This window comes from Ammodytes marinus (genome assembly GCF_949987685.1).
Source record: "Ammodytes marinus genome assembly, chromosome: 20".
NCBI classification, from domain to species: domain Eukaryota; kingdom Metazoa; phylum Chordata; class Actinopteri; order Uranoscopiformes; family Ammodytidae; genus Ammodytes; species Ammodytes marinus.
In genome coordinates this window covers 11,034,004-11,059,601 of record NC_137224.1, presented here as the reverse complement: position 1 = coordinate 11,059,601, position 25,598 = coordinate 11,034,004, and the positions used below count along the sequence as shown (strand labels likewise).

General features: G+C 42.2%; 2 protein-coding genes across 3 annotated transcripts in view; both read right to left on the bottom strand.

The window, feature by feature from the left end:
- Positions 1-16,858, bottom strand: part of LOC307266980 (supervillin-like) — a 45,598-nt gene extending 28,740 nt beyond the window's left edge. For both annotated transcript variants that reach the window (XM_080049136.1, XM_080049137.1), the window contains exons 1-3: positions 16,505-16,858; positions 4,371-4,870; positions 56-90 (exon numbers count right to left, since the gene is read on the bottom strand). In XM_080049136.1, the coding sequence (XP_079905262.1) occupies positions 56-90; positions 4,371-4,732 (397 nt within the window). In that variant the 5' untranslated portion in view covers positions 4,733-4,870; positions 16,505-16,858. The remainder of the gene's footprint in view (positions 1-55; positions 91-4,370; positions 4,871-16,504) is intronic.
- LOC307266448 (glycylpeptide N-tetradecanoyltransferase 1-like) lies at positions 16,394-25,221 on the bottom strand (the record flags this gene model as incomplete). Its single annotated transcript, XM_080048469.1, has 13 exons — positions 16,394-16,418; positions 16,505-16,560; positions 19,119-19,256; positions 19,682-19,849; positions 20,325-20,495; positions 20,624-20,732; positions 21,240-21,410; positions 21,857-21,973; positions 23,199-23,290; positions 23,525-23,643; positions 24,603-24,747; positions 25,018-25,117; positions 25,202-25,221. 13 exons carry the CDS (start codon positions 25,219-25,221, stop codon positions 16,394-16,396), a joined length of 1,431 nt encoding a protein of 476 aa, XP_079904595.1.
- Between the last annotated feature and the right edge of the window lie 377 nt (positions 25,222-25,598).

Genomic DNA, 25,598 nt, shown 5'->3' with positions numbered 1-25,598 from the left:
TCCATGGAATAATAGAGGATATCTGAGTGCAGTGAGTGTGGCGAGTTTGTCTTACCCTTTGGCTCCACTGTGTCATCAGTTTCCAGCAGCCTAGGAGAGAGAGAGGGAGAGAGAGAGAGAGAGACAAATGAGGTCACTCTGAAGCGATGACAGCAATTACATGTCTGTTACATACTGAGGCTTGCAAACTAGCAAGAAAATAAAAATATTAAGTCTCACTTGCAGATCTGCAAACCAAAAATGTACACTCAAACAAGCCACATAAAAAAATATCAACCAAACTGACAAAAAGAGTTTCGCTTCGCTCATATGAAATTCATCATACAACATTTACTCTATATCACTGGCTGCTCTGCCAGTGATATAACAGCAATGCCTTTTGTAGCATTGTGAGGATGTGCACTCATGTCTAAGTAATGAGCGTTAAATATGGATGGGGACAGCAGCTGCCCGTGGGGTAGCAGGCAGTGATGATGTAACAGAAGGAGGGGAAGAGGACTGCTTTTAAAAGACAAAAGACAATCATGGTGGACATCTGGGAAGGGTCAGAGGGCAGCAGAGAGGGGAGATGGCCCTAAGCTCATGTGAAGGTTCAGGATGAGGACTAGCTTTTTTAGAAAGGATCGGGGATGGCTGAATAAAGTCAGATCAATTTCCCCTCTCTCACCTCCACACACCTGGCCTATCACTGACTAATGTGGCCTTCAATGTCTGATTAATTAGTGCCAAAAAGTTAAAGAACTATTACGATTTTTTTTTATTAAATATAGGATCTGACTCGGTTTCATATGACTTTTCCTTGGACTGGTGTCATGTTTGAGTCCCCAACAATTTGTTGAAAAGTAATTTGTACAGCAGTGTATTATTATGAGTAATTTTAAGCTTGGGTTTTGGCTACCACCAAGAGTGGTGTCAGTTTTAGGCTGGCACGCCTCAGTGCATCTTTATGATGTTGTGGGAAATGTAAAAACGCCAAGCCAAGGTATGATGGGCATTTGAATATGGTGTGGCTGCAGATGGAAAAATATACTGGATGATAACAAATAGGGGTAGGTGTAATATTAATAAAAGTATCATAATACACTGTGATCTGTGGCTGTGTAATAATAAACACATGAAACACATTGGAATGATTTCACAGTCTTAGTCTTACATCATTTACTTAAGCCACATGGGTAAAATCACAACAGTAAGCAATGTTTAGCTACAAGAGAGTAGAGAGTTTGCAGGCTTTGGCTGATTACACCTGGTTTTACTCGCTCTCTCCTCTGACACCCTCCTCTACAACCACAGGGCTCGGTGCCATTACATCAGTCACGCCCACACTTGAAAGGGGAGGGGCTCCAGTCACACGCCGCCATAACAACTAACCAGAAAAGAAGAAGGGAGTGCAGTGCAGAGAGAGAGGACGAGGACAGCTGCAGAAAGCCAGCCAAAAAATGGTGGAAGTTGAAGAGAAAAAGTTAAACACACATTCAAATCAAGGCTGGCTAGTCATTAATTAAACACTTACAGTAAACTTCCTCTCTCCTGCTCTGTTGAATTATGTATACATAATACACACAAAGCATTAAGTGAGCCGGTGGAACAGAGAGAGAGAGAGAGAGAGAGAGAGAGAGAGAGAGAGAGAGAGAGAGAGAGAGAGAGGTAAAAGATCTCCATTTAATGTCTGTAATTAGCGCGCTTAACTGTGGAAGCTTTCCAAGTGTCTTCATATGACAGGTAACAGGAACTCTGTAATGTTTCAGCCATGTAAACAATAATCAGCCCAAATCCTATTACGTCTTGTTTATAATCCAACTGGCTAACTCCAACGTGATGCCAGGAACCCAATTACTGCTGTTTACAACACATGCTTCAACATCAAACCCAGTATCCTTTAATATGCTCTTCACAAAATAGGACATTTTCTGGATTTCCTATGAATGAATAAAATCATTCTACAAGTCCATTGCATTCTGGTAACGCATACACAACCAGGTTCTTCACGGATTAGTTTTACATGCTCACTGCTGCATATGCTTCGATGTAATGTATTTATAGCACCTTTAGATACAACATCACATTGTTGTACTTAATGTTTGTGCTACGGTTCAGTTGCCAACAATAACTGCCAATTCAAGGAACCTGATGTTGAAGTGATCCCCGAAATGTAAAAGCTATAGATACATTTACATGAACAGGTACGAAGTGTGACATAGAGGGACAGCAGCATACATTCTGTGTTCAAATGTAATGCTTTGGAATGTCACCCTTCGACTGTCTGTAACCTTGAGAGGGAGGAATTCTTGTGGCAGATTATCATGTTTGACAGACAGTTTTCATTATCCCTCCGAAAGCACATTTACAGTTTCCTTCCTGTAACAGACACACACAAACATGTTCCCTACAAAAAGGTTCAGTGACCAATGTGCTAGGCTCTAATAATAGAACACATCAACCAGAGTGAGATGCTTTGAAAGGAGGAGTGACAAGAAGACAGACAACACACAAAAACAACTCATTTCTTGGTATTGTCTATAACCTCTTCTGTCTGACGCTGTATGTTGTGTAAGCGTGCCTGCACTCAAGACGGCACAGCTGCATTGTGACACGCAGAGCACGTCAAAACAAAACTGGCAAGATAGATTAGCTGCTAATGTGACAGGCATGCGAGACAAACACGTCAACCCTCTTTTGAGCTCTCTTTAATTAAAAATGGAGACCATAATCTTGTGGGTGACTAGACCCTGTATTTTTGCCCCCCAAAAAATGTGAGAAAACCGTTTCTCTCACATTGAACATTGGACTGTGGCTCAGTTGGTAGAGCGGGTCGGCTGATGATCAAAGGGTTGGAGATTCGATCCCCGCCCTGCCACCTGTGTCATGGTTGTTGTGTCCTTGGGCAAGACACTTCACCCACCTTGCCTCGTGTGAATGTCGATAGTTAGCCTGCTATCGGTGTATGAATGTGTGTGTGAATGGTATAACTAACGTGGGAAAGGAAAACAGGTCTCCCTTGTAAAAGAGTCTTCGGTCTAAATGGGATTTACCTGTATAAATAAAGGTTAAAAAAAAAAAAAACATTGACAAAAAGAAGAAATAATAATGTAAAGCTATAGTGCGTAACATTTTCATATAAATGAATGTTTTTACATTCATTTTGCATTCAAGCAAACATAACATAAGCAGATTCACAAAGAAACAACTTTCGTGTCATGACATATTATCAAGTAGAACGCTTGATTGCTGAGATTTGCTGAAGCATGCCGTGATGCACACATTACTTCTTTTGCAAGTCCATTACAACACAAGACATGCCTTTCCCAAACTTAGTCATTGGTCCACAATATCTAACAACAAGCCATCAATCACAGCTATCTAGATATCTTGCTTTATTAAGCCCACGGCATGAAAATGTGGCGGGCCCGATTAAATTGAACCCTTCTGCAAAACGCAAAATCTCTGACATTATCTCGACACAACGCTCAGTTCTCCTCTCTCTATATCCTCATTGCCTCGGGCTGGTTTTCAAGAATAGACAAGTCTGGCTATGTGCACACAACAAAATACCCGGCTTGATTAGGGCTCAAACGTCCATGACTGGTCATGTTTAACTCCATCTATGTACAAATCCTCAGCTGAACATTCCACACACCCACTGACAACTATCCAACTGTCTTTTAGGCCATTCTGACAATTACTGTTTGTTATGCTCTGATGTGTTAAACATTTGACTCCCCCCCCCCCCCATGTCGCTGTGAAGTGCACCAAAACAAGCAGCTTGCATGTCATCGGTGCAAAACACGCCATGGCAAAATAAATGAGGCAGACCACCGCTTTGCACACATGGCCAATTTTGGAAATGTTAGCAGCCATGTTTACTTCAAACAAAACACAGCACAAAGTGTTCTCCCAAAGTGCCGACTCGCTGCCTCCTCTTCACTCATTAGGGGACAGTGAGACCTTTTACAGTAATCTAATAGCAGATCGCCTTTACCAGCTGAACTGCAAAATGCTCTAGTTATCAAAAGGATACCACAGAAAGGAACCACTGTTCTTGATTCAATTACAATAGGTGGTGATTTGAATACTATATCTTCTCCTTAGTCATGTGTTGACAGAGAAGATATATTACTGTGTTGGCTTTTTCATCACTCTGTCTGCACCATTGCTCAAATAAAAAAAACTAAGCTACATACATATCTAAATAATAAAAATGAATTGTATTGCAATGTATTCGCCTGGGGAGCTTTGTGTCTCACTTCTCTGGCTCAAGTTGATGTGAAATCGAGGAACAACACTGGGACTGGGACTGGTCCTGCACAGAAAAATGGTGCAATGGGAGTGTGTTTGGGTTTTAAAACGTGTCATAAAGTGAATGAACTCACCTGGAATGAGAGGACGTCTTCGTGGAGGAGACAGCCTCTGATTTGCATGATAGAAGTGAGTCTGCCTTTAGGGGACTGGCGGCCCTCTTTTCCTGGGCCGGCTCATCCTCAGGTCCTTTATTCCTGAGGCCCCTGCGGGTGTACGTTTGCTCTGATCCATTGTCCTCGTATTTGGTGCTTTCTGAGGACACGGTTTCAGACGAGTCGCTGATCTTCCTCTCCCTGCGCACGTATTTAGAGGTGAATTCGTCTGTGTTGCCGTAGCGCTCGGCCAGCTCCCTCCTTCTCTCTGCCTTGTAGCGGGCTATTCGTTCCGCTTTGGTCTCCGGGGCCGAGCTCTGCAAGGTGTCTATTCCATCCATGTTGGACTCACTTCAGGGTTTTTGAATGCGAGTGAGAAGATTCCAAGTTCAATTGTCCTAACCCCAGATAACCCAGGCCTTTCTGTGTATAGATCTCTATTGACGGTGATGTCTCACTCCATCAAAATCATCCCAGTGCTGCAAAGAAGAAAGGGATGACAGCATTAGTGTCTCGTGCCTCGTATATACACTTTCAAGATGACAGGCTCTTCAAAACTGTGTTCAACTGGAGGGAATGAGAGAGAGAGAGAGATACTTCTGCGGCTTGCATAGGAAACTGGCTCAGCTGTGGAGCTCCAAGCCAAGCCCTGCCCCAGCTAACACCCCCCAACCCCACCCCCCCTCCCCTCCTCCTCCTCTCCCCTGTGAGAATGATGTCAGCCAGCTCTTCACAAAGACAGCTGACCACCGCAGAGAGACTCTCATATAACCTCTACTCAGTCCACTCACTTGGGATCAATTGGGAAGATAGAGAGAAAGTGAGACAGGTACTTTAAATACCATCTAAATCCTGTTTAATTCAATACTTTGTTAAATTGATCTTTTGAACATAATCCCAGTTTATAATGATTTTGTATTTACTATAAACACAAGTCATGAGAAAAAAACTTGAAAAATTGCAGCTAGGTGTGTGAATGTGTCCGTCTGTCTACATGTGTTAGCCCAGTAATAGACCTACAGTATATCCACGGTGTACACAGCCTCTCAACCAATGCATGTTGGGACAGCTCTCCAGCGCCTGGAAAAGGATAATCTGTTTACCATCTCCACTCCACCATTTAGTGCAATACAAAAAAGTGCACGCTTTAATAACTTTTGACTTTAGTAGTACCTAGTGAGTCAAATTGAGGGAAGTTAAACAATTCGGAGGTTGGGTTGAGCTCATTGTGTTCCATTAAGTTTTCACACAGAGCAGAAAAACCACACATGGCTCGGATGCAGAGGTTTGAAAACTGCACTTACTTAAATGCATTACCAGCTGACAGCAGCAATAAAAAAAAAATATGTGTGCGTAGTTTCTGATTGCACAAAACCCAACACAGGGGGGCTTTTCTTACAGTCATTTCTCACAGGGAATGTTTGCTTAGGGGGGGCTTATGTCCTAGGAAAGCCAAGGAGAAAAGATTAATAAAATGGCGGTAGAGGTGCAAGGTTTTTTAAAAGTAACCCCCAGGTATCCTTCAAAGTATAGGGGCAGGCGCTATTTCGGCACACTGGTTCTCAAATGTATGGACAGGGTAATGGGGGGATGGAGGGGGGGGTGGGTATATGGGAAGAACATAAATGTGAGTGGCATGTCTGGACAATGCTCGTAATGAGATCGTCAAAAAGAGAGAGAGAGAGAGAGCGAAAGGTCAGGGCCAGGGGGAAAAAGAGAGGTGAGGCCTGGTCATGAGGTGGATAAATGAGCTGACTCCAAGAGCCTTTCTCTGTAATGATGACAAGGTTGAACAAATCTCAAGTGCAACCCCTTCTGACCCCTACCTCACCTGCTGGGCTGTAAAACCAAAACAGAATCAGGAGTACCCCCCCCATAGAAAAACATGGCTTTGAAATATTACACAGGAAATCAGTGTATATGTCCGGGAAAATGTGTCAATGTGTGTGTGTGTGTGTGTGTCTCAGTCTTCACCTTGACCTCTGCGATCCCTCCTCCACCTAACATAACAGTGCTCGGCTTAACGGTGCCTCCCTTGTGTGGTTTTAAATTTAGTCCAACCATAAACCATGTGCTGGACAATTACATGTTGTTTGCTCTGTTGTATAAAAACCTGAGGATGTCCAAGACACCTACACTCTGGAATATGTGTTTTCTACACCAAGTAGGAAAAAATTCACCATATGTTTGTTGAATTAACAAAGCAGCATTTCCATTTGAGTATAAGTCCAACAACGAGTATCCTTAGCCCATTGAACTTAGCCAGAACAGAAACTACAACATTACCCAGGAATGTTACCAGGATCAGGTGAGGCTCAAGCTTTTTAAATGGAATATATTGTAGTGCAAAATATAAAAAAAATGGCCAATTGGATATGCAGGTTTAATCAAATGGTAGTGGTACATCAATACCCAGAGTCAAGCCTTTAAGAGCTCAACAGCTCAATAAAGGACGTTAAAGGAGGTGTGTTACATTTCTGCTCTTGAAAAGTTTTGGTTTATTTTGATTGTGATATCAATGAAATATAATAGTTATAATGCCAGAATCAAAATGAGGAGGAGTAAACTGTCATACTCCCATCTTAACTAGACAGCCATTTTCCTCATAAAAAAAAGCAATACAGATATCTTTAACTTCACATGTTTTGGGGGATGTAAACTGAATGCCACTACAAAGCCAGAGAATTGCCTAAAGAAGGCAAAAACCTGATCCTGGGTTTGGATGTTGTTTTCAGGACTGTGCAAACGCTTACATAATTCACCTACTAGGCCACAACCTATAAAAGGAGTGCTAAACAGTACGCTAAAGCTTGTCCGTGGAGACCCAGTACATTGGGGCTGCTTTTTTTGGAAGCTCCTCGTGTTATTTTAAGCAACAAAGGGTGGACTGAACAAACAGTTGTGAGTCATACTTTAAAAATCATCAACAACCCTATCAGCGATAGCGTGAGCTAACCCAAGAGTATTTGTCTTGGTGGCCCATTTACAAGGTGTCTTTACCTATTTATGGTTATTTCTTCAGAAGTACAGACAAGTGGAATAAGCAGAACCATGCAGGACCACAACATTGAAGATAGCTCTGATAAAGTGCTAGTACTGGTTCCGTTGACAACAAATGTGATTTTATAAAGGTGTAAAAAAACATCCCCTTTCATTTGTTCTAGACTTAAGTGGATAAGTGAGCTTGCTCTGTCTGACTGTCACGTGCATAACAATTGAGGTGTTTGTTGATGGACAGATGGGAAGGAAAATATTGAAGCACAGCCATAGCTTTTTGTTTCGCTGATGACAGTCTGTACATCAGTATGTAGTTATACCAGTCTGTCCTGCCTGCTAATTCATACGGGCAATATCATTTCTGCTGCTCAAGGGCATGTAAACAAACTGAGTCCTCCGTTTCCAGTCATTAGAGTGTATCTCTGACCTTTGGTTGTCCATTGGGATTGGTTACTGGCTACGAGGAAGATCTGTCCCAACAACGGCCAAGTGTGTCACTTCCTGAGACCGTGCCCCATATCCTCTTTAATTAATCAGGAAATGTTACTCATAAGCCTGGAAAATGTCCAGAACCTCCCTTGAGAGAGAGGGGAAGGGATAAGGGCATTCGGACATCTTTCAAGGGTTCAACAGCCAGACATCCCCACTGCACTCAAAAACAGTATCAGATTCAGTGTTTATATTTCCTCTTAAAAGTACTCAACGATGGGCCCTTAAAAATAAAGTAAAAAAAAATGTATAAAGTAATTCTCTGCAAAGGCCTCTAGTCATTATGCGCAGTTACAGTGCATTACATAAGGTTTGAGGCATACACTGACAAGTGCAATACACCACAAATGCAGAAGTTGCAGAAACTAAGAGGTTTCAAGGACATATTTGAAAGTGTGAATATAATTTAATCTGTCAGTGAATCCTGTAGCTCACTTGTACTGCTACCACTTGGAATTGCAGTAGGTGGACATTTTAACTATTTATTAATTACTTTAAGCTATCTATTCCAACCATATATCAAATAGTTCTATTTAAATTGACAAAATGTGTGTTAGTTATCTATATTAACCATTTATGCATAACTCTTGATAACGTTTTACACCTTGCTCGCTAGTTCTCACATACTTTACAGGCAACACGTAACGTTGCAGCAATCACCATGTGGATATGCGCAGAGTAGACTAATCAAAATATATTTTAAATTAAAACTATTTTCCACATAGCTGTAAAGAAGTACCTCCTACATAATGTACTTCTGGTTGGAAATAATCACTGCAGTTTACCATCTATGGTGTCCTTATATTCTTTATGTGTCAAGTGTTGTGCTTAATTATAACATTTGGATAAAAGGTGTATCAACTAAAGCACCTGAAGGACATGTCATGCAGTCAACTCAAAATTCATAATGTCATCGTTACTCACAGCCTGCTGATGTCATAATCTACAAGGGTGAAGCTGTGGGAGGTGCAGCTTTTGGGAAAAGAATACCTGTCACTAATCCATAGGAGGGAGTACAGACACATTAACTCACTGATCCATTCCAAGACAAGGGCCAGACAGAAAGCTGCCTCTGGGGCTAAAGCTGACCTGTGGTCTGTGTGTTTATTCAGAATTCACATGTCCACACAGAGCAAGAGGAATGAGCAGGAATGCAGCTACACCCTAGTCATAAACAATGGATTTGTGTGGAAAAGTAGGGAATCTTGACTGTAAAAAAAATTAGGAGGCTCTCTTCAAGTGAATAACACCCACATTAAAAGCTTTAATATGCACACAGCACTAAATGGAACACATAGAGCGAGCAACCAAAAGCGGACTGACTGTTGTACAAATGTAGCCAATATTTCCACACGGTTTCAGTTCAGCTTTACTGAAATTGTCCCATGACACTTTTATCTTATCTGACTTTCAAACTCTTGCTTAACACCACAGATACTTACACCTGAATCTGCTAGCATTTTGACAGTTATTGGGTTTAAATGATGTACACCTCTGTACATTGCTCTGGACGTGAGCAGTATACACGAGGTAACTCTTCAGCACCAGCACTTTGTGTTATGACAACAGTTTGCCACTGTAAACCTTTAGGAATCCACATAAAGTAACCGCGAGCATCAGAGAGCCATCATCTTTCCAGTACAAAAAGAGAGGAGGCAGTTAAAGATGCAGCCAGCTCCTGACACACATTATTCCTGAGGAAAGAGGGTGGAGAGTGGAAACTTTGCTCCACAGAGAAAACCAGGTGCCAGTGTGTGTCTTTTGCAAAGACAGCAGGCAAAAACAGACTAGCCATCCATTTTTAAGAAAGGTTCTTGAGTTGAAGCATCTCCGGGGAAATTTCAGGTTCTGGGACCATAGAGTCGCAAAACAAAGGATGGAAGGATCTTCAATTCAGAGGCAATCGACAATCCGGCTACTAAAATGGTGCTTTTCTGTATTTGAGGTTTGGTCACGAAATGTGTATCTCCCATGTACCAGTTAAGGCAGTGTAAACAAAGCCACAATAAAAATCTTATTTAGGAATAAAGTTAAGTCAAATCTTACCTTTATCCAGGGTGTGTCACACTACTTTAAACCACTCACATACAACAATTTACCACATACTGAGTGGCTGATGTGTTTCTCATTAAAAAGCAATCTTCAGCACTTAAGGCGGTTTAAATGCTCTGCCTGCAACTGCTGGTGGAATTAGGTTTTAATTGCAATAGTCGGCTCACAGCACTTCATCCTGTCGAAACGGGCCTTGGTTAATAGAAAGCTTCAAAGGCTGATTCTGACAGGATGGGGTATGTTAGTCTAACATGACAAAAGCCCTCTCATTCACTCATGACTCAACTCCTCCCTTAAAGGTGGAGTCAGTGATTCTGGAGAATGCTTGTTGTCAAAACACTTTGTCAAAATCAGTGAATATTTCCTAACTTACACTACCTGTCCATACTGTGCATGTGGCTATATACGGTAGGCCCCTTTGTTTACATAACCTTTGTTTACAGAGCCTAGGCTTTGTAATAACACCAGACCTTTTTTCAGTGCACACACACAGTAGGGACAGGTACTGGAACTTGAGGAACTTCACTGATTTTGACCAAAAAGTGTTTTGACAACAAGAGCTCTACAGAATCGCTGACTCCACCTTTAAACTGATCTGCGTGGAAAATAGGAAAAGGAGAAAGAAAACAAAACTACAGTGGACAGAGAAGAAGGAGAGAAGAAGGGACTGCAGGGTGGAGAAGGGAGGACGCGAAAAAGGGAAGAAGCATCAAAAGAATCCGGAGGAGCACTAAAATGAAGAGAGCCGCAGAGGTCAAGAGAGCAGAGGCAAAAAGAGGAAGGAAGATGGAAAGAACCCGGGGTATAGAGAATGGGCTTTTGTGGGGGTATGGATGTGATGGATTTGTGGGGCATGTGTCTCCAGGGTGCATGGGGGCCCCAGTCTGGTGATGGTAGGAGGATGGGGCAAAACCAGGGCCCGGGCCTAATCCATCTCTCCCCCCTCTCTTTCGCACACAGACACAAACTCACTCAAATCCCTTTTAGCAGAAGTCCCGCTGTCTGTAGCCAGTCACCCGAGAGGCAGTTGACATAACAACCCCCTGGGTACACATGCCTGCACATTGCTTTGGCTAAGTAACTGACACTGTAAAAACTGAACTGACCCGCTGTAAAGGCGGAGCTACTATTGTCACTGGGAAAAGTGTGCTGCGTGCTTTTTCCCCTCCTTCGTTCATCTTTGTCAAGGGCGACAGCAGCATATTATGGCATTCAAACTCAGTACAGATATACGAACCTTAACCCAGAGGAGCATCACTGTCTTTTCCTTTTCCCCCTATTTTTCTCTGTCTTTTTTTTCTTTTTTTACAGCTTAGTTCTTTTGTTCGAGCCTTCCGGCTTTCTGTTTGCCACATTCAGAGGAGCCATTAAAATGTGACGTATGGGAAAGCAAACAAGCAAATTTGCACAGAAACACACACACACACACACACACACACACACACTGCTGTGCAAACTGACACGAAGCTGAAGGAACACGAAAACAAGGCTGACAGAAATACACACTGGCACTCCTTCAAGGCTACAATCATGGAAGCCTAGAGTTTGGAGTGGAAAGGGTGGGGTTTATGGGGCTTTATCTTGCTGGGGGATCGTATGCATGCATACTCGCCAATACACATCAACACACAACGTGCTCCTTTGGGTTCCAATGGGTGTGTTAATGTGGGCCAATGTGAGACAAACACCCACACAGGTTGCTTTTTATGGGACCAATGTACCGTAGTAGCAACAGTTAAAGCACCATCTACAGTCACACCAGTTGCCATCCCCACTGCCTTACAAAACTTCAGGTGCACTTAATTGGCCATTTTTTTTAAGTGTGCAAAACTGACTAAGGCATCTACCAGTTCAGTTCAGTTTCACCTTGTTTATAACTTGAACCAGGCCACCCATTTTGAGTAGAGCTGATGTTTGCTTCAGTTTATTTGGTCTCTTCCATGTGTACTTCCAGCATTTATTTGACCGGTTACTGAGGCCAACCTTCTGCCAAATGTGCACACAGTACGTGCATGTACAATAAATAAATTTCAAAAACTGCCAGCGAGGAGGAAATAAGACATGATGCAGACTTAAATAGCTCACAATGTAATGTAAAATGCATGAGCTCACCCCTATTTAGATTGTGCCAGATCATACAAAAACAACTGTTTCTATAAACATGCTGGGCAGAAGACCAAAACCTGTTATTTTCTACTGACACTCTTTCTCACAGTTCACCACAGAGGTAAGTTAAAGGATCACTGTGTAACTTTGGATGTGTAAGAGGAGGGAACATTTTCTAAGGTATAGTCTCAGAACTGGATAAACAAACTTTCCTCACGGGAAAATTGGATCCCCTGCAAGCTACACTGTTTGAAGTTAAAAAGCTACCTTAAAAGTTACTGTTTCACTGTTGTTGTTGTTAACAGTAGCAGGGCCCACAGTTTTGACGATACAATTATCAAATACTGAGAAATACATACAGAGTAAATATGTTATGTAAACCAACTGCAGGCTCTGCCAATGTAAACACATACCCCTCCCCTGATAACTGCAAAGTGCACCTTTAACTACAGCGCCGTATCTCCCTAGAATCTGTCTAATGTGAATTCTCTGCTTGTCAACCAATTACCAAGATTGGACTTCATCCCTCGGAAAGGCCTCTAGCAAGATACAGACAAGAGTGAACAGAGAGAGGATGGGCGACATGTGTGTGTGTGTGTGTGTGTGGAATGTCTCGCCCGGAGAATCCCGCTTGTGAGGTTTCTCTCTCTCTCTCTCTGGTGTCCGCCGTGTAGACTAGAGCAGACACCATCTGGCCAGCTGGAATGCTGCTGAGCAGGGGGTGGAGGGGGTCAATGGGGGGAGGGGGGGTCTCCGCCCGTCTTTGCAGGGGGAAGGGATATGTCCGAGAGATGGAGAGTATTAACAGTAGTAGTATTAACCATTTAATGCCAACTAAACTCCTTACAACAGACATGGCAGAGCACTAAGCTAAATCGTACTGAGACCGATTGACCTATAAATATTTAACCCTAATATACAACTAGTTACTAGAAATATTTATGAAGCTGGCATTTATGGCATTACAGCATAACAATGTTTGAAATCAGATTACAATATCCAGACTGTACCCTACTATTCACTGACAATAACACTAAGAAAGCATATGCAGAATTAGAAGGGCAGTCAACAACTAAATAGTCTCTGTTAATTTGTTCCATCGGGATAAATGCAAGGCAACCTTAACGTCCCCTTTTCAGTTTGCATTAAAAAGACACATCGCTACACTACATCCCATACACATGGTTCACAAAGATACATCTGTTTTGTGCATGTGTTATTAATGGATGTTTCCTGGCAACATCTGTCACTCATATGGGCACAAAGGCCACATAAACCCCTTGGTTGACATGCACAGAAAAGGTTGCCCATAAAGTCGCTTGTTTTGAACCGAGCTTCAAAGCACTCTGGGATATTTTAATTCTAAAAGGCCTTACTAACTCTTTGACGACGGTGTCAGATGAAATTCTGTTCAGGCGATGAACTAAAACAAAGTGAAATGCAGGATGGAGAGAGAGAGAGAGAGAGAGGCCTCGTGCTTCCCCCGCGCATGGAAACTATTATGTGTGCGGAAATCAAATGAAAAGTCTGAAGTATAACCATATGTTCATGTGCCATGCAAATATTACGATGCTCAAAAGACGTCAGTGAAGTGGGACTTGGCTGTACAAGTCGGCTGACCAAATACAGTTAGTGTCTCGGTGAAAGAACTGGAAGCGGTCCACTCTAACTGCTAGCTAGGTTTATAAATATGTCTTAGTGGAGATTAGCCTGAGGGCTACCCCTAGCGCTTTTCCCTGTGGACTTCCAATTGCTTACAATGTCACTTCCCTTCTGCTTTATATAAATATTTGCAGTGCAGAACTTCTTGGCTGTGCAGCTGACATCAAACCCTACTGAGAGCTGAGGGGGCGACCATTGGGATTGAGTGGGTGGATCTCGTGCCTGACTTTTGGCAGCCAAGTTTGGCAGTTCAGCTGGATTAAGATCCATTAAGATACTGGGTTGCTGATTGCATGAAACAATATATATTATAAAAATGTAAAAAGAAATATGTGTGTAGGGCTTTTCCAGAAGGCCAAAGGCTTGTGGATTCTTAGGTTTTTCTACTTAGCTCCCTCTTTACAGGTCCAACAATGTAAAAAGAAAACATAGAATAAATTTTAAAAAAAATAATAATAGAAAAGGATAGTAAAAAGTAAGTAAGTAAAAACGCAACCTAACTAACTGAGCATCATATACAGTAAGTGATCCACAATAGATATAAAGGGGAATCTTTTGCTCATTTTGAGGCAATCGTGGTGCACAAGTGTACTTATTTTGTGCTTTTCTCTCTTACAGACTTGTTAAAAGAACCTTAATTACCCATTTAAATCTAGCTTACAATTCCAATTCAACAGTAGGGTTTTTACATCCCTTTAATGACTTTTCAGTTACAGCAACATCCGGTGGGACATACAGCCACCGTTACAATAATCAAAATTACACACACACCAAACTTGCACCTTTCTGACAGAGAGCTGGCCACATTCAGAAAACAAAAGGCCGATGAGACGATCAAGTAATCTGAAGCATTGGGGAGGCAGGAAAGCCATCAGAGAAGCTAAAAAAACAAAACAAGGAAATGCATTAGTCACACGGTTTTTGAGGATGAAGTTAACCAATACTACAGCTTGCCCACTGCCTAGCATCATCACACATGCTTCAAGTGTAGATTGTTTTCCTACTTGTAAGCCATTACCTATTAACCTCAAACTGCTCTGAGAAACATGATAAGTGGAGAGCCCCGGGCAGATGTTTGATTTGATTCAGACACTTGCATCTCTTGCTGTAGCTTTCTCATTCATAGTTGTGATCCTGGTATTGAAACTTGATGCCCAGCTGAACTGACGACAACTTGCTCTGAAGTCAAAAATGAATAACAAGTTGATGTTTCAGTGTTGAACAAGACAAGGCCGTGCAGCAGCGGTAGCCCTCATTCACAGCACGCTCCCCCGACCTTCAGAAAAGCTTTCTCTCTTGCCAGAGTGGTGTAACCAGATCCCCCACAGGGGCAACGCGACTGGCACGAGGCGTTCAGGTACATGACAAACGTAACCGCATAACATCACCTTTGCTTCTGCTCGACAACAATGGTGCGTCTGTGTCTTTGTTTGGGGTCTTTACACGGGCCAAAGAAGAGGCAGGTAAAAAAGCAGCACAATGAAGTAGGTAGGAGAGATAGAGGGAGAGAAAGAAAGGGGGAAAAAATATGACAAGAGCCACTCCCTGCTGGAACACGTCCTGCTGCAGCTGCTCTGCACAGGCTGGTTATGGCTGTGTGGCGTCCTTCCACCTTTCTGTTGATAGTTTCCCAACACGACCACAGTAACCCAAAGCTGCATGCTATGTTAGAAATATGCAAAACAAACATGTGCTGACACAAACACACCCATGCAGATATCCAGTACATTTTATCAATGCAACACATCAGGGTTTGTTTGCTTCTTCTTTCTTGCCCAACACCAGCCCAGATGAGGGAAGTTCTTTGGAAAAACCTGTTGTGACACAGGATATGCACTAGAGTGGGAAAATTACAGTCTGGCAAGGCTTTGAATACCGTAGCCCTCGGATAGGAAGCTTCAGTGGCTTTCATTGTATTCAACATTTGAGGAAAAAAATATGCTCTCTGGGAGAAATCTTTGAGGGACACAATTGATGTAATTGATTTTTTCTCTTAAACACTACATCATGGTGGACATAAACAATCTGAATTCACAGCAATAAGAGCCTAGCCCAGAGACTATACAGGTCGTCATAACTCAAAGGAAATTAAACAAGTGTCATCCGCCTCCAACAAATGTACACATCCAATATTTGCATATCGCAAATGTAGTCTGACCCAGATAAACATGACTTTGATTCCTACTACTACTTGCACAAGGCAGTCTGTGACATTATGTTTAACATTGTATACCATAGTGGTTTAGTTTAAAAATAAGGAATGCGGTGACAGTGGGTCCCTGAGGGGCCTTCTTCAGCTTTCTAGTAGCCTACGTTCTTATCACTTTGTTTTCACAGGTGGGGTTTGCAGAACAGCAGTAACCAAATGTTAGGGGCCAGCCTACTGTTAGCCTACCAGCTGGGTTGGACGAAAATCGGTGCAAATTGAATGGTTTATATTATTCTTTTTAAGTGTAGAAGCAGCGAGGATAATAAGGAGTGAAATATACCGCACGACTACTGTCACCGTGAGAAGTAAGGAAACACAACGAATGCGGTGACAGCTGGTGAGAGTCTGGTATTGTGAAAGCGTTGCGATACAAATCTATGCATCGTATCTTTGAATGTAACACTTGTGTGACGAATGTATGACTGACACAGATGAGCATTTCCTTACAGACCAATCAAATAGGCCTACTTAAGAGGAAGCTTACGGTTTAAGTGCTAGTGCCTCCAGTCAACCTGCGTGACAGCATAGAAAGATACACTGTAACAACAAAGCCATTACTGATTTAGAACTGGAACTATTCATACTGCACATAACTTACCTGCAATGCTTTACGGGAGTCTGCTCGAGCGTCGGCAAAAACGTCTCGAAAGACAGCTGTTCAAACACAATAATACGATATAAACAGCACGGTTAGCTGACGTTGTGCTTTGGAAAGTTCCTAATGCTAAAGTTAACCGCAGCACGTACTCGTCTACGTCACAGTTAGCCGGCAAGAGCGAGTCCTCGACGAGAATACATGTTTAAAACCAAAAGAAAAAGGAATAAATAAGTCAACGCTTGTGTCCTTTGTGAGAACAGTGTAGCGTTCTACGCTCATGCTCCACTGACACTGACACTGAAGGGAGCAACGGCCGTGTCCTACCCGGACAGGGTGCAGAGGCGGCAGTGTGAGCTATTCGCAGCCGCAGGTTCAGTAACTTCAAACTTAAAATGCCTTCTCGCATCTGATTGGCCCACGCTCCGGCGCTGTGCTGCGTTCACGTGCTCCCTGGAAAGCGCACACCTCTCTGTTTGTCTTTTCCAGAAGGAAAGCAGTAAAATAAAATAATTGGAAAGGACTGGACATTAGTAGGCTATCATTAATTTACATGTAGGTCTATTTGCATTTGCTACTTCATACTTCAATAAACATTTTGTAGGCAATTAAATACATTTAAATAGGACTAAATCTAAAGGCCTACTAGGGAAAATATTGTCTATCTAATACACACACACACACACACACACACACACACACACACACACACACACACACACACACACACACACACACACCAAATGTAATAATTATTTTGCAGCGGGACAATGTTACTTGTCCTTGGGTATTAAACATTGTATCATCAGGCACACTTTTTTGTGTAAATTTTTAATCGCTATATTGTCTTGACGTCTTGAAGGCATCACCTTCTTGCGCACTCTACAATGAAATGCAAAGCAGGTGGTGTCTGCGTCTACTACGTCTACAGTGCCTTCGTAGCTGTCCTCTCTAAACATGCTCACCTTGATGTTAAGGTCGCAGCGCCCCCTGTTGCTAATATTTGGAAAATGTATGTTCCTTGCTGTCTTAATTTAAATCAGTGAGAGGTTATCAATAGCTGCTATGGTGTAAACAATGACAAAAGACAAATGTATAAATGTAACTTCACTTTCTTTTTAAACATGAGAAGGTTGAACCATTAATAATGAGCAAATTATTCTGAAATAAGATGCACATTTTTTCTGTGTTTTTTCTTTTTTTCAGTACAAAAGATGACAAAGGACGTATTGTACGTTTCCTTCAATTGTTGGATGGAACAGGGATTTTAGATATGCGAGTGTGTAATATTCCCTCTGCACGTTTTCCTTGGCCTATATGTTAAAACCTATAGGAACATGCTTTAAGAGGATTCAATAAACACACATTTTGTATTTGTGTCATGTCTGGGTGAGATTTAAGTTGATTGCATTTACGCTCAATGTAATGCCTACGCTGCCTGCACACTAAAATGAATGGTATGGGCTCATGTACTAGATTGTGTTGTGTGTGTCTGTGTTCTTACATGTGCACGAGTGAGAATGATTAATGATGTTGTTCTGTAATCAAATTTGTGTATGGGTCTCAATCATATTAAGTGTCACGTCACCAAAGGTTATGTAAATTGCCTGTTGAAATACCCAAAGACTAATTCGCACACACACACACACACACACACACACACACACACACACACACACACACACACACACACACACACACACACACACACACACACACACACACACACGACACACGCACACACTTGCATCAGGGTCTACAGGGTGATTTCTTCTCTGAACTGCATGAATTTATTTACTCAACTCTCCATCAAAGCTGAACCCTTCGAATAACAGACGGGACCTTCAGATGATGAATGTTTTTACAAATGTAATTGTATCTTTATTCCCTTTATTGGTTTTATTAGAGTGCGTTTTTAACAGTTTGTCAGGTTAGATTTGTCTACGCAAATTAACTCGGGTGGCTCAGTTTGACGTCGTGCCAATCACTCTGGTCCTTTCATCCTCCACCACTTCCTTCGCTGACGTTAGTTGGGTGACACCAAGCCCACCTGAAGAAATAACAACAACACAGCCCTTCATTCCCATGAATTACTAATGACTAGCAGCTAACACACACAACAAAGACACCGAGCCTTCAATGTCTCTGTGATTAAAATTACACAAAATGTAAGGATTTTATCCACTTTCAGAGAGTTTTTTTCAGCTGTAATGAGATCATTTCTACAAGACATATTGTGTAGCAATAGGAGGAAGATTACAAAATGATGTGCATTTGATTTATTCCTGAATTTAGCGTATCATTTGATAGAACTGTTTTCAATGATGTAATCTTTTGTGTATCAATTCTGGACATGTTGGTTCATTCTTTCTTGAAACATATCAATGTGGCATGAGGAGACGTTACAGGCAAGCGCTTCATTACACTTCCATAAGATACCGGATAAACCTGGATAATGAACTCAGCATCATTTTCCTCTTAGATTTAATGCATAGCAATTTGGGAAATATAAGGGGCTGCCCGTTTGAGAGTAACAGTGTGGAGGACTGATAGGCGTTGTACACACAGAGTGACAGTGAGGTGTTTTGACAGGTGGAGAGATAACAGTGTTGGGTACCTTGTCTGGGCTCACACTAGGACACATCCAGTTGTACAGGTAGTAATGAAGGCGCGTGTCAGCGGCGTTGAACTTGAGCTTCTCCAGGAAACATTTGTTATCCATCACGTCGAGGGCGGAGAAGACGTCAAAACGTGTCTGTCAGCGAGGGGGAAAATAAGAGCATGAGACAAACTAAACCAAATCTAGGCACACAGAGACACACAGACACACATGCAAACACGCACACACACACACACACACACACACACACACACAAATATATATAATGTTAATAATAACCCTATTCAAATCTTCTCCTTTACGTAATAGCAGGTATGTAGTCTGGAGGGAAAGTAATCTAAACTTAAAGGTTGAGTCATCGATTCTGGAGAACGCTTTGTGAAAATCAAAATCAGTGAATATCACTATTCGCAACCTGTCCATTCTGTGTGTACACGCTGAAAAAAAATCTGTTGGTAATTTGCAACACATCGGCTCTGTAAACTTGTTTGTAGACAAAGGGTATGCACAGTAAAAAACAAAGGGGAAAAGAGAGAGGGGACTTTTATTCCAGCACTTACAGATTTTGCCAGGACCATTGTGTCCTCCATGAGGTGGACCAGGTCTGTGGCCGTGGAGGCAACGTAAAGGAGAACGGCTGCTCTCAGGCTGGTGTGCACGGGGTGATTCAGCACCTTGTAGGAGACGCTATAGAAGCTCACCACGTCTGTCAGTGTGCCACCGTCACCCTGTGTATGAGGGAAAGAGAGGGGGATTCTTAAAGGTGGACCATGTCACTTTGTATGTGTCAGAGAAGTCAACATTTTCTAAGGCATATTCTCATAACTGAATAGACAAACTTTCCTAACAGCGAAATGTGATCCCTGGAGCACTGTTTGAAGTTAGAAAGCATCCTGAAAAGATACTGTTTTCACTGTTGTTCTTTACAGCGCAGGGCCCACAGTCTAGTTTTTTAAACATATTCTAGTCTTGCGTTTGGTCCAAGGTTCCTAAAAATAATCCAGTTTTGATTTATGATGATACGATTATTAAATACTGAGAATGACAATAGGGTAAACATGTGTTGTAAACTAAGTGCAGGCCCTGAAACTGCATAGTGCACCTTTAACTATGGAGCATTCACATTATATAGACGCTCTCTCCTCATGCAGAGACATCAAAATGAGTGGGACCTGAAAATGAGAAAAGTGTTCAAATTCAGACCTCAACGACATAGGTTTCAATCACGCCCTCCCTCGGCAAAAGCCAGTGCTCTACTTCCTGCAGAGACAGGACGGGGCTGAGGTGAAACTTGCGGAGGTGTGCCTGGAGTAGACCGTGTATCCCCGAAACATCTGCTTTAGTCATGGGGCGCAGACCAGGTGTCTTTGTAACCTTGGAAACAGACAAAAAACACCTACAGTAAGTGCCACACAAGGCCACAATACTGATGTGAGGCCGATGATGTCAGACTATTAATGGCACCAATGGGCTTTTGCCTCTAGGTGGTAGCACACACTAACCTCCGGCAGACGGTTGAATTTGAGGGCTCTCTGCGGGTTCATGTTCATTCTCAGGCCTGGGTAGCTCACCTCCGTCAGCTTTCGGGGATTGAGAGGGCGATGCCAGTATCTAAGAAATGATTTGATGGTTTATTTTGATGAAAATTGTGAAGATAGACAATGCTTTATAAGAGAAAAAGACCAAAGATGTGATGTACAACTGGTACAACGAGTTATCAGTAACTCCTATTGTGAAAACGTAATGTAATGTAAAAAAAGAAATGTAATTCAAATTTAATAATAACCCGCAATCCGATAAGGAATCTTCAGGTTTTATTGATTCTTCAATGTGTTGAGGATGCAGACACTATACCATTAAAGATTCATGACTTTTTTACAAAAGTTATATAAAAACAGCAAGCAAGCAAAGCCCACGAGTCGACTGTCATCACATTTTGATTCAGAAGTTGCTGAACACCTGCTGTGCTTCAGATCAACGAGTAAAGCAAAAAAAAAGAAAAAAAAGAAAAACAACATGACATACATTCTATGTACTCTTGATCAAGCCAAATCCTGTCAAAATATTTTGGATTTTTTTCACTCTGCCTTCACATCAAGTGTTTAATCCAGACTATACCTGCAGGAGCTAAATGGAGTGGGCAGCACTACGCCAGCTGTGTGCACAGCCTGGTGGAGGCCCCGCTGGTGGACCCGTCTGGTGAGCTCTCGGATCAGAACTGGAGCCATCCGCTTGAGGCGCAACTTCTTATGAACGCACAGGAACTTCACCTGTACCATCCTCTTCTCCCTTGCCAAAAAACACATGTTGAGCTTTTTCTCTAAGACGTTTATTGTAAAAAAGAAATTGCTACAGTTAAGTTATCTTTATTAGTCAATTTTCACAAGGCACATTGAAATGAGTCTTTTCTCATATCCCCTCTCAAGTTACTACACTTCCGAGGGGGTCAGAGAGCAGGGTCGCGCCCCTGCAGCAGTGTTGGGGTTAAGTGCCTTGATCAAGGACATAATGGTAGAGATGGTGGGCACTGTAGTTGAAATACAAGCTGCCACTTGTTTTTTAACTACTAACAGCCTCCTGTCCGGTGCCGGGGTATCGAACCAGCGACCTCATGGTTACTGGTCGGCCTCTTCCTCTAGGCCATCCTACCAACCCACAGTGCTCTGGATACTAATATTACTCATCGAATTTCCCATCAATGCATAACTTTGCACATATTTATGAGCTATACTCACGTCTCATATATGCGGATATCTGCGGGAACAGCAGCAATGAAGCCGACTAGCTTTTTATTGGCGTCTACTCGCACACCACAGTGCCACTGGGCCAGCCAGTTAGGAGGTTGTAAAGCCCTTGAGGAGAAAAGAAAAGGACATTGTCGACAATTTGACTCTGAATAAATGTAGGGAAACTATGATTAAGGACAATTTCCAATACAGCATAAGATGACTCTGGGCTGAATGAATACAGCGGGCTTTCTTTCAAACACCTGTGCCAGTTTTACGAATGCTAATGTTGATCATTCCTTTCACAGTGAATGTTATTATGGTTTGATGTAAGGCTGTGTTGCCCGAAGGTGCAGGTGCCGTTTATGTAGATCACAGAGAATAAAGAGATGCAGTAAAGAGATTAGAGTAGATGGCTTGAAACTGATAACTATGTGTCAGTGGATCTGGCTGGAAGAGTCTTGTGGGAAAAAAATAATGTGATCTAAAACCATATATATGTTGATGTGTAGACATGTTCTAACATTAAAGGAATAATTTCACATTTTGGATAACCCGTTGGTGGCTTTTTTTGAGTTAGTTGAGAAGCCTGATACCCCTCTCATAGCTGTGCATTAAAAAAGCAATGCTACAGCCAGCAGCAGGTTAGCTTAGCTTAGCAAAAAGGCTGGAAACAGGGGGAAAGAGCTAGCCTGCCTTTTGTCCCAACATTAACGGTACCCTCTCTCTGCTGGTGTTACCAAAATGTAATTGCTGTGTATGAAATGAAAGCTTCGTATAATACGCACTCAAAATCTACAAATCAAAAGTGACTTAAAGCTCCCATATTATACACTTTTCGGTACTATTATACACCATATTATATGTTCTTAGTGGTCCCTAATACGTTTTTCTTTAATTGTTTGCTGAAAAAAACTTTCAGATAATTTATTGTACTATGCTGATGTTCAGCTAATCTCACAATGGCCTATTTTTTAAGAAAGAGCTGCAGCTCCCCTCGTAAATATACAATCTTTGAGCTCCCCCCGCCCCCTGTCCGGAAGCGAAGCCAGATACGCCTCGCCCTCTGTCTGTCAGGGCCGTGGACCAATAAGAAATAGGGGTGTGGGCTGCACAGTGGAAGCTTCTGGCTTTCCAGTTTGTGAGGTCAGAAACGAGGAGAATTCTGACTGGAGTATATTGGGGGGAGGGGTGGGGGTTTCAGAAAGGGGGAGAGTGAGAAAAGGAGAGATTGTTATTTAAAAAAATATTTTGGCAGTCTCTAGGCACACCGTGGACCCATGGATATGTTAGAACACATTTAAAAAGTGCATTTAGCATAATATGTGACCTTTAATGCTTGATTGCTTACCATTGCAGATACTCTGGAGAGAAGTCGAATCTAATGGTGTTGTCATCATCGTCCATGTAGTTCTCATTCAGTAGCGTGCACAGTTCTGTCAACTGAAATCACAGATGGGGGAAGCATTGGATTTGTCTGGATATAAGTCAATTTTGCTGTAATATCCTCACACAAAAGAAAAGTTTGCTTAGTGCGTACTAGTTTTGCGTACTAATCTAAAAATAAAATACATTTCCTCATTTCTGTGTGTGTGTGTGTGTGTGTGTGCGCGTGTGGGCGTGTGTGATGCAGATGTTACTGATGAACACAGAGTAGTTTACATTCAGTAAACCTACCACCGAGGGGCTGCTCAGATCCAGAGTGTCCCAGGAGAAACCCTGAGGTAGAGAGTAGGGTTCCTTGCGGACATTGGCTTCAACTTCTATGAATGGGCCATGAGTCACAATACTTTCACCTGAGGACACGAGTATAAAGAAAAAACATTTTTGTACCAAAATAAATTATTCTTAATATTGTTATTTTACCCTGCTGTAATTGATTTTTCAATTGATCAATTTGGGTTTTAGAATTATCAAAGGAAAGATTTCTTTCTTTGCATTCGATATTTCGGGAGGATAGTACATATTTTTTAATAATAGAAAGAGTTTCATTCTTTTCCATTTAATATAAAGCTAAAGTCATAAGAAGTTGAGCTTACTGTAGCTTAGCATAAAGAAAAATCTAGTCTGGCTCTGTCCAAATAAAAAAACAAAATCCTCCTGTGAGCACCTTTCAAGCATACTAATTATTATGCTTGTTTGACTGACATAAAAAAAAACAGTGTTAGTCAGATTTAGAGGTGCTGCTGGTATGTGAATTTTGTTACCGTTGGATAGAGCCAGGCTGTCTGTTTCCCCTTGTTTTCCAGTCTTTGTGTTAAGCAAACTGGCTGTGGCCTTATATTTGTAGCTATAGTGCGGAACTTTTTTCCTATAAATGAATGTCTGTTACATTCAAGCCAACGCCAAACAAGTTGACACAAAATTAATCAGCTCCACAAAACTCTCTCTGGATTTTCTCAGTAAGGCAGCATTTAAAAACCAATGTCGCCCTTTGAAAGTAGTGCAGGAGCTCAAGAAGTGCCCACAAAATGTTACAGTGTTTTATACTACTGCTAAGAAAAACCCGTCCATACAGCAGAAAGGATCAAATCTATGCGCGACTACCGAAGGCTTACCTCCTGCAGATGCGCCGACAGTGTTGTTGTAATTACTCAGACTTCCTAATGGGGGCGGCAGAAGTTATGCACTATATCTTTAAGGTATCAATGCTCTCAGCTAATTATCTGAGTAGTTTCCAAAGTGTCACACTTTTGCTTGAAACAACAGTTTGAGTTGGCTTTTAGAGTATATTTTCCAGCAAATAACTCCTTACCCAGTTTTGGGACAGGCTGTGTTTCCCAGAAGCGGTATGTGTGATTTTTGGCTTGCTGCACGGTCTTTGGCAGACTGGGGCCCAAGGAGAAGAGGTGGAGGGCCCTCTGGATCTCCTGCTGCTTCTCCTCTGGCAGGGAGTCCAGCTAGGAAAAGGACACGACAGGCGGGAGGGAGGGAGGGGGGGCAAGTTACCATAGAGTCGTTCCATAGATGATTGAAGTTTGAATGTCACACGGCAGCAGGAGTCAGTTTTTATCTGTACACAGGCAGACACATGCACCTGTTTTTTGTGTGATATGCACACAATGAATGCACCCACGGGCAGGTTTATAACTGTTCATACCGTCACAAACACAAGCAGGCACACACACGTACATCACTGCATGTGTATGCACTCACACAAAGACACTAACCATGGCAAATGGGTCCCTGGGTCCATCTGGTCTCCAAGCGTCTTCCTTCTTTTTGGGGTTTCTTTGGCTGCCACCCTCATCCCCTGTCACCTTCTTATCCCTAGCACAGGTTCTTGTTTCATTATAAAGGGTTCCATATTTTACAGATTGAAAAAAAAGGAAGTGAAAACGCTGTCATACTTACAGTGAGTCTGTATCAGTCATCGTGTGCGAGTCCCCTGAAGTTGAGCGTGAATTGTGTGCTGTTTTACGGAATCATTTGTGGTTTTGCAAGCTCTTATCTTTGCGAGCAGCGAAGGGGAGGGGAGTGACCGCCTAAGTTACCCATCCCAACTCCCCACCCAGCCGATAGATAACTGAGAGCAATACCAACCTTTTGATATAACCTCTCACGGTCGTCACATGTCAGACAAACTGCTAAAGTAGACAGCACAGTGGCGGATAAAAGCTCATAGCTGCTTGATCCAGGGGTGTCTCATTAGTTGGAGTTCCCCCATAGACTTCCATTTCAAATTCTAAACTTTTTCCAGAGCTTTATACCTCTTGTGGACTTGATGATCATTGTACAGTAATGGGAACAC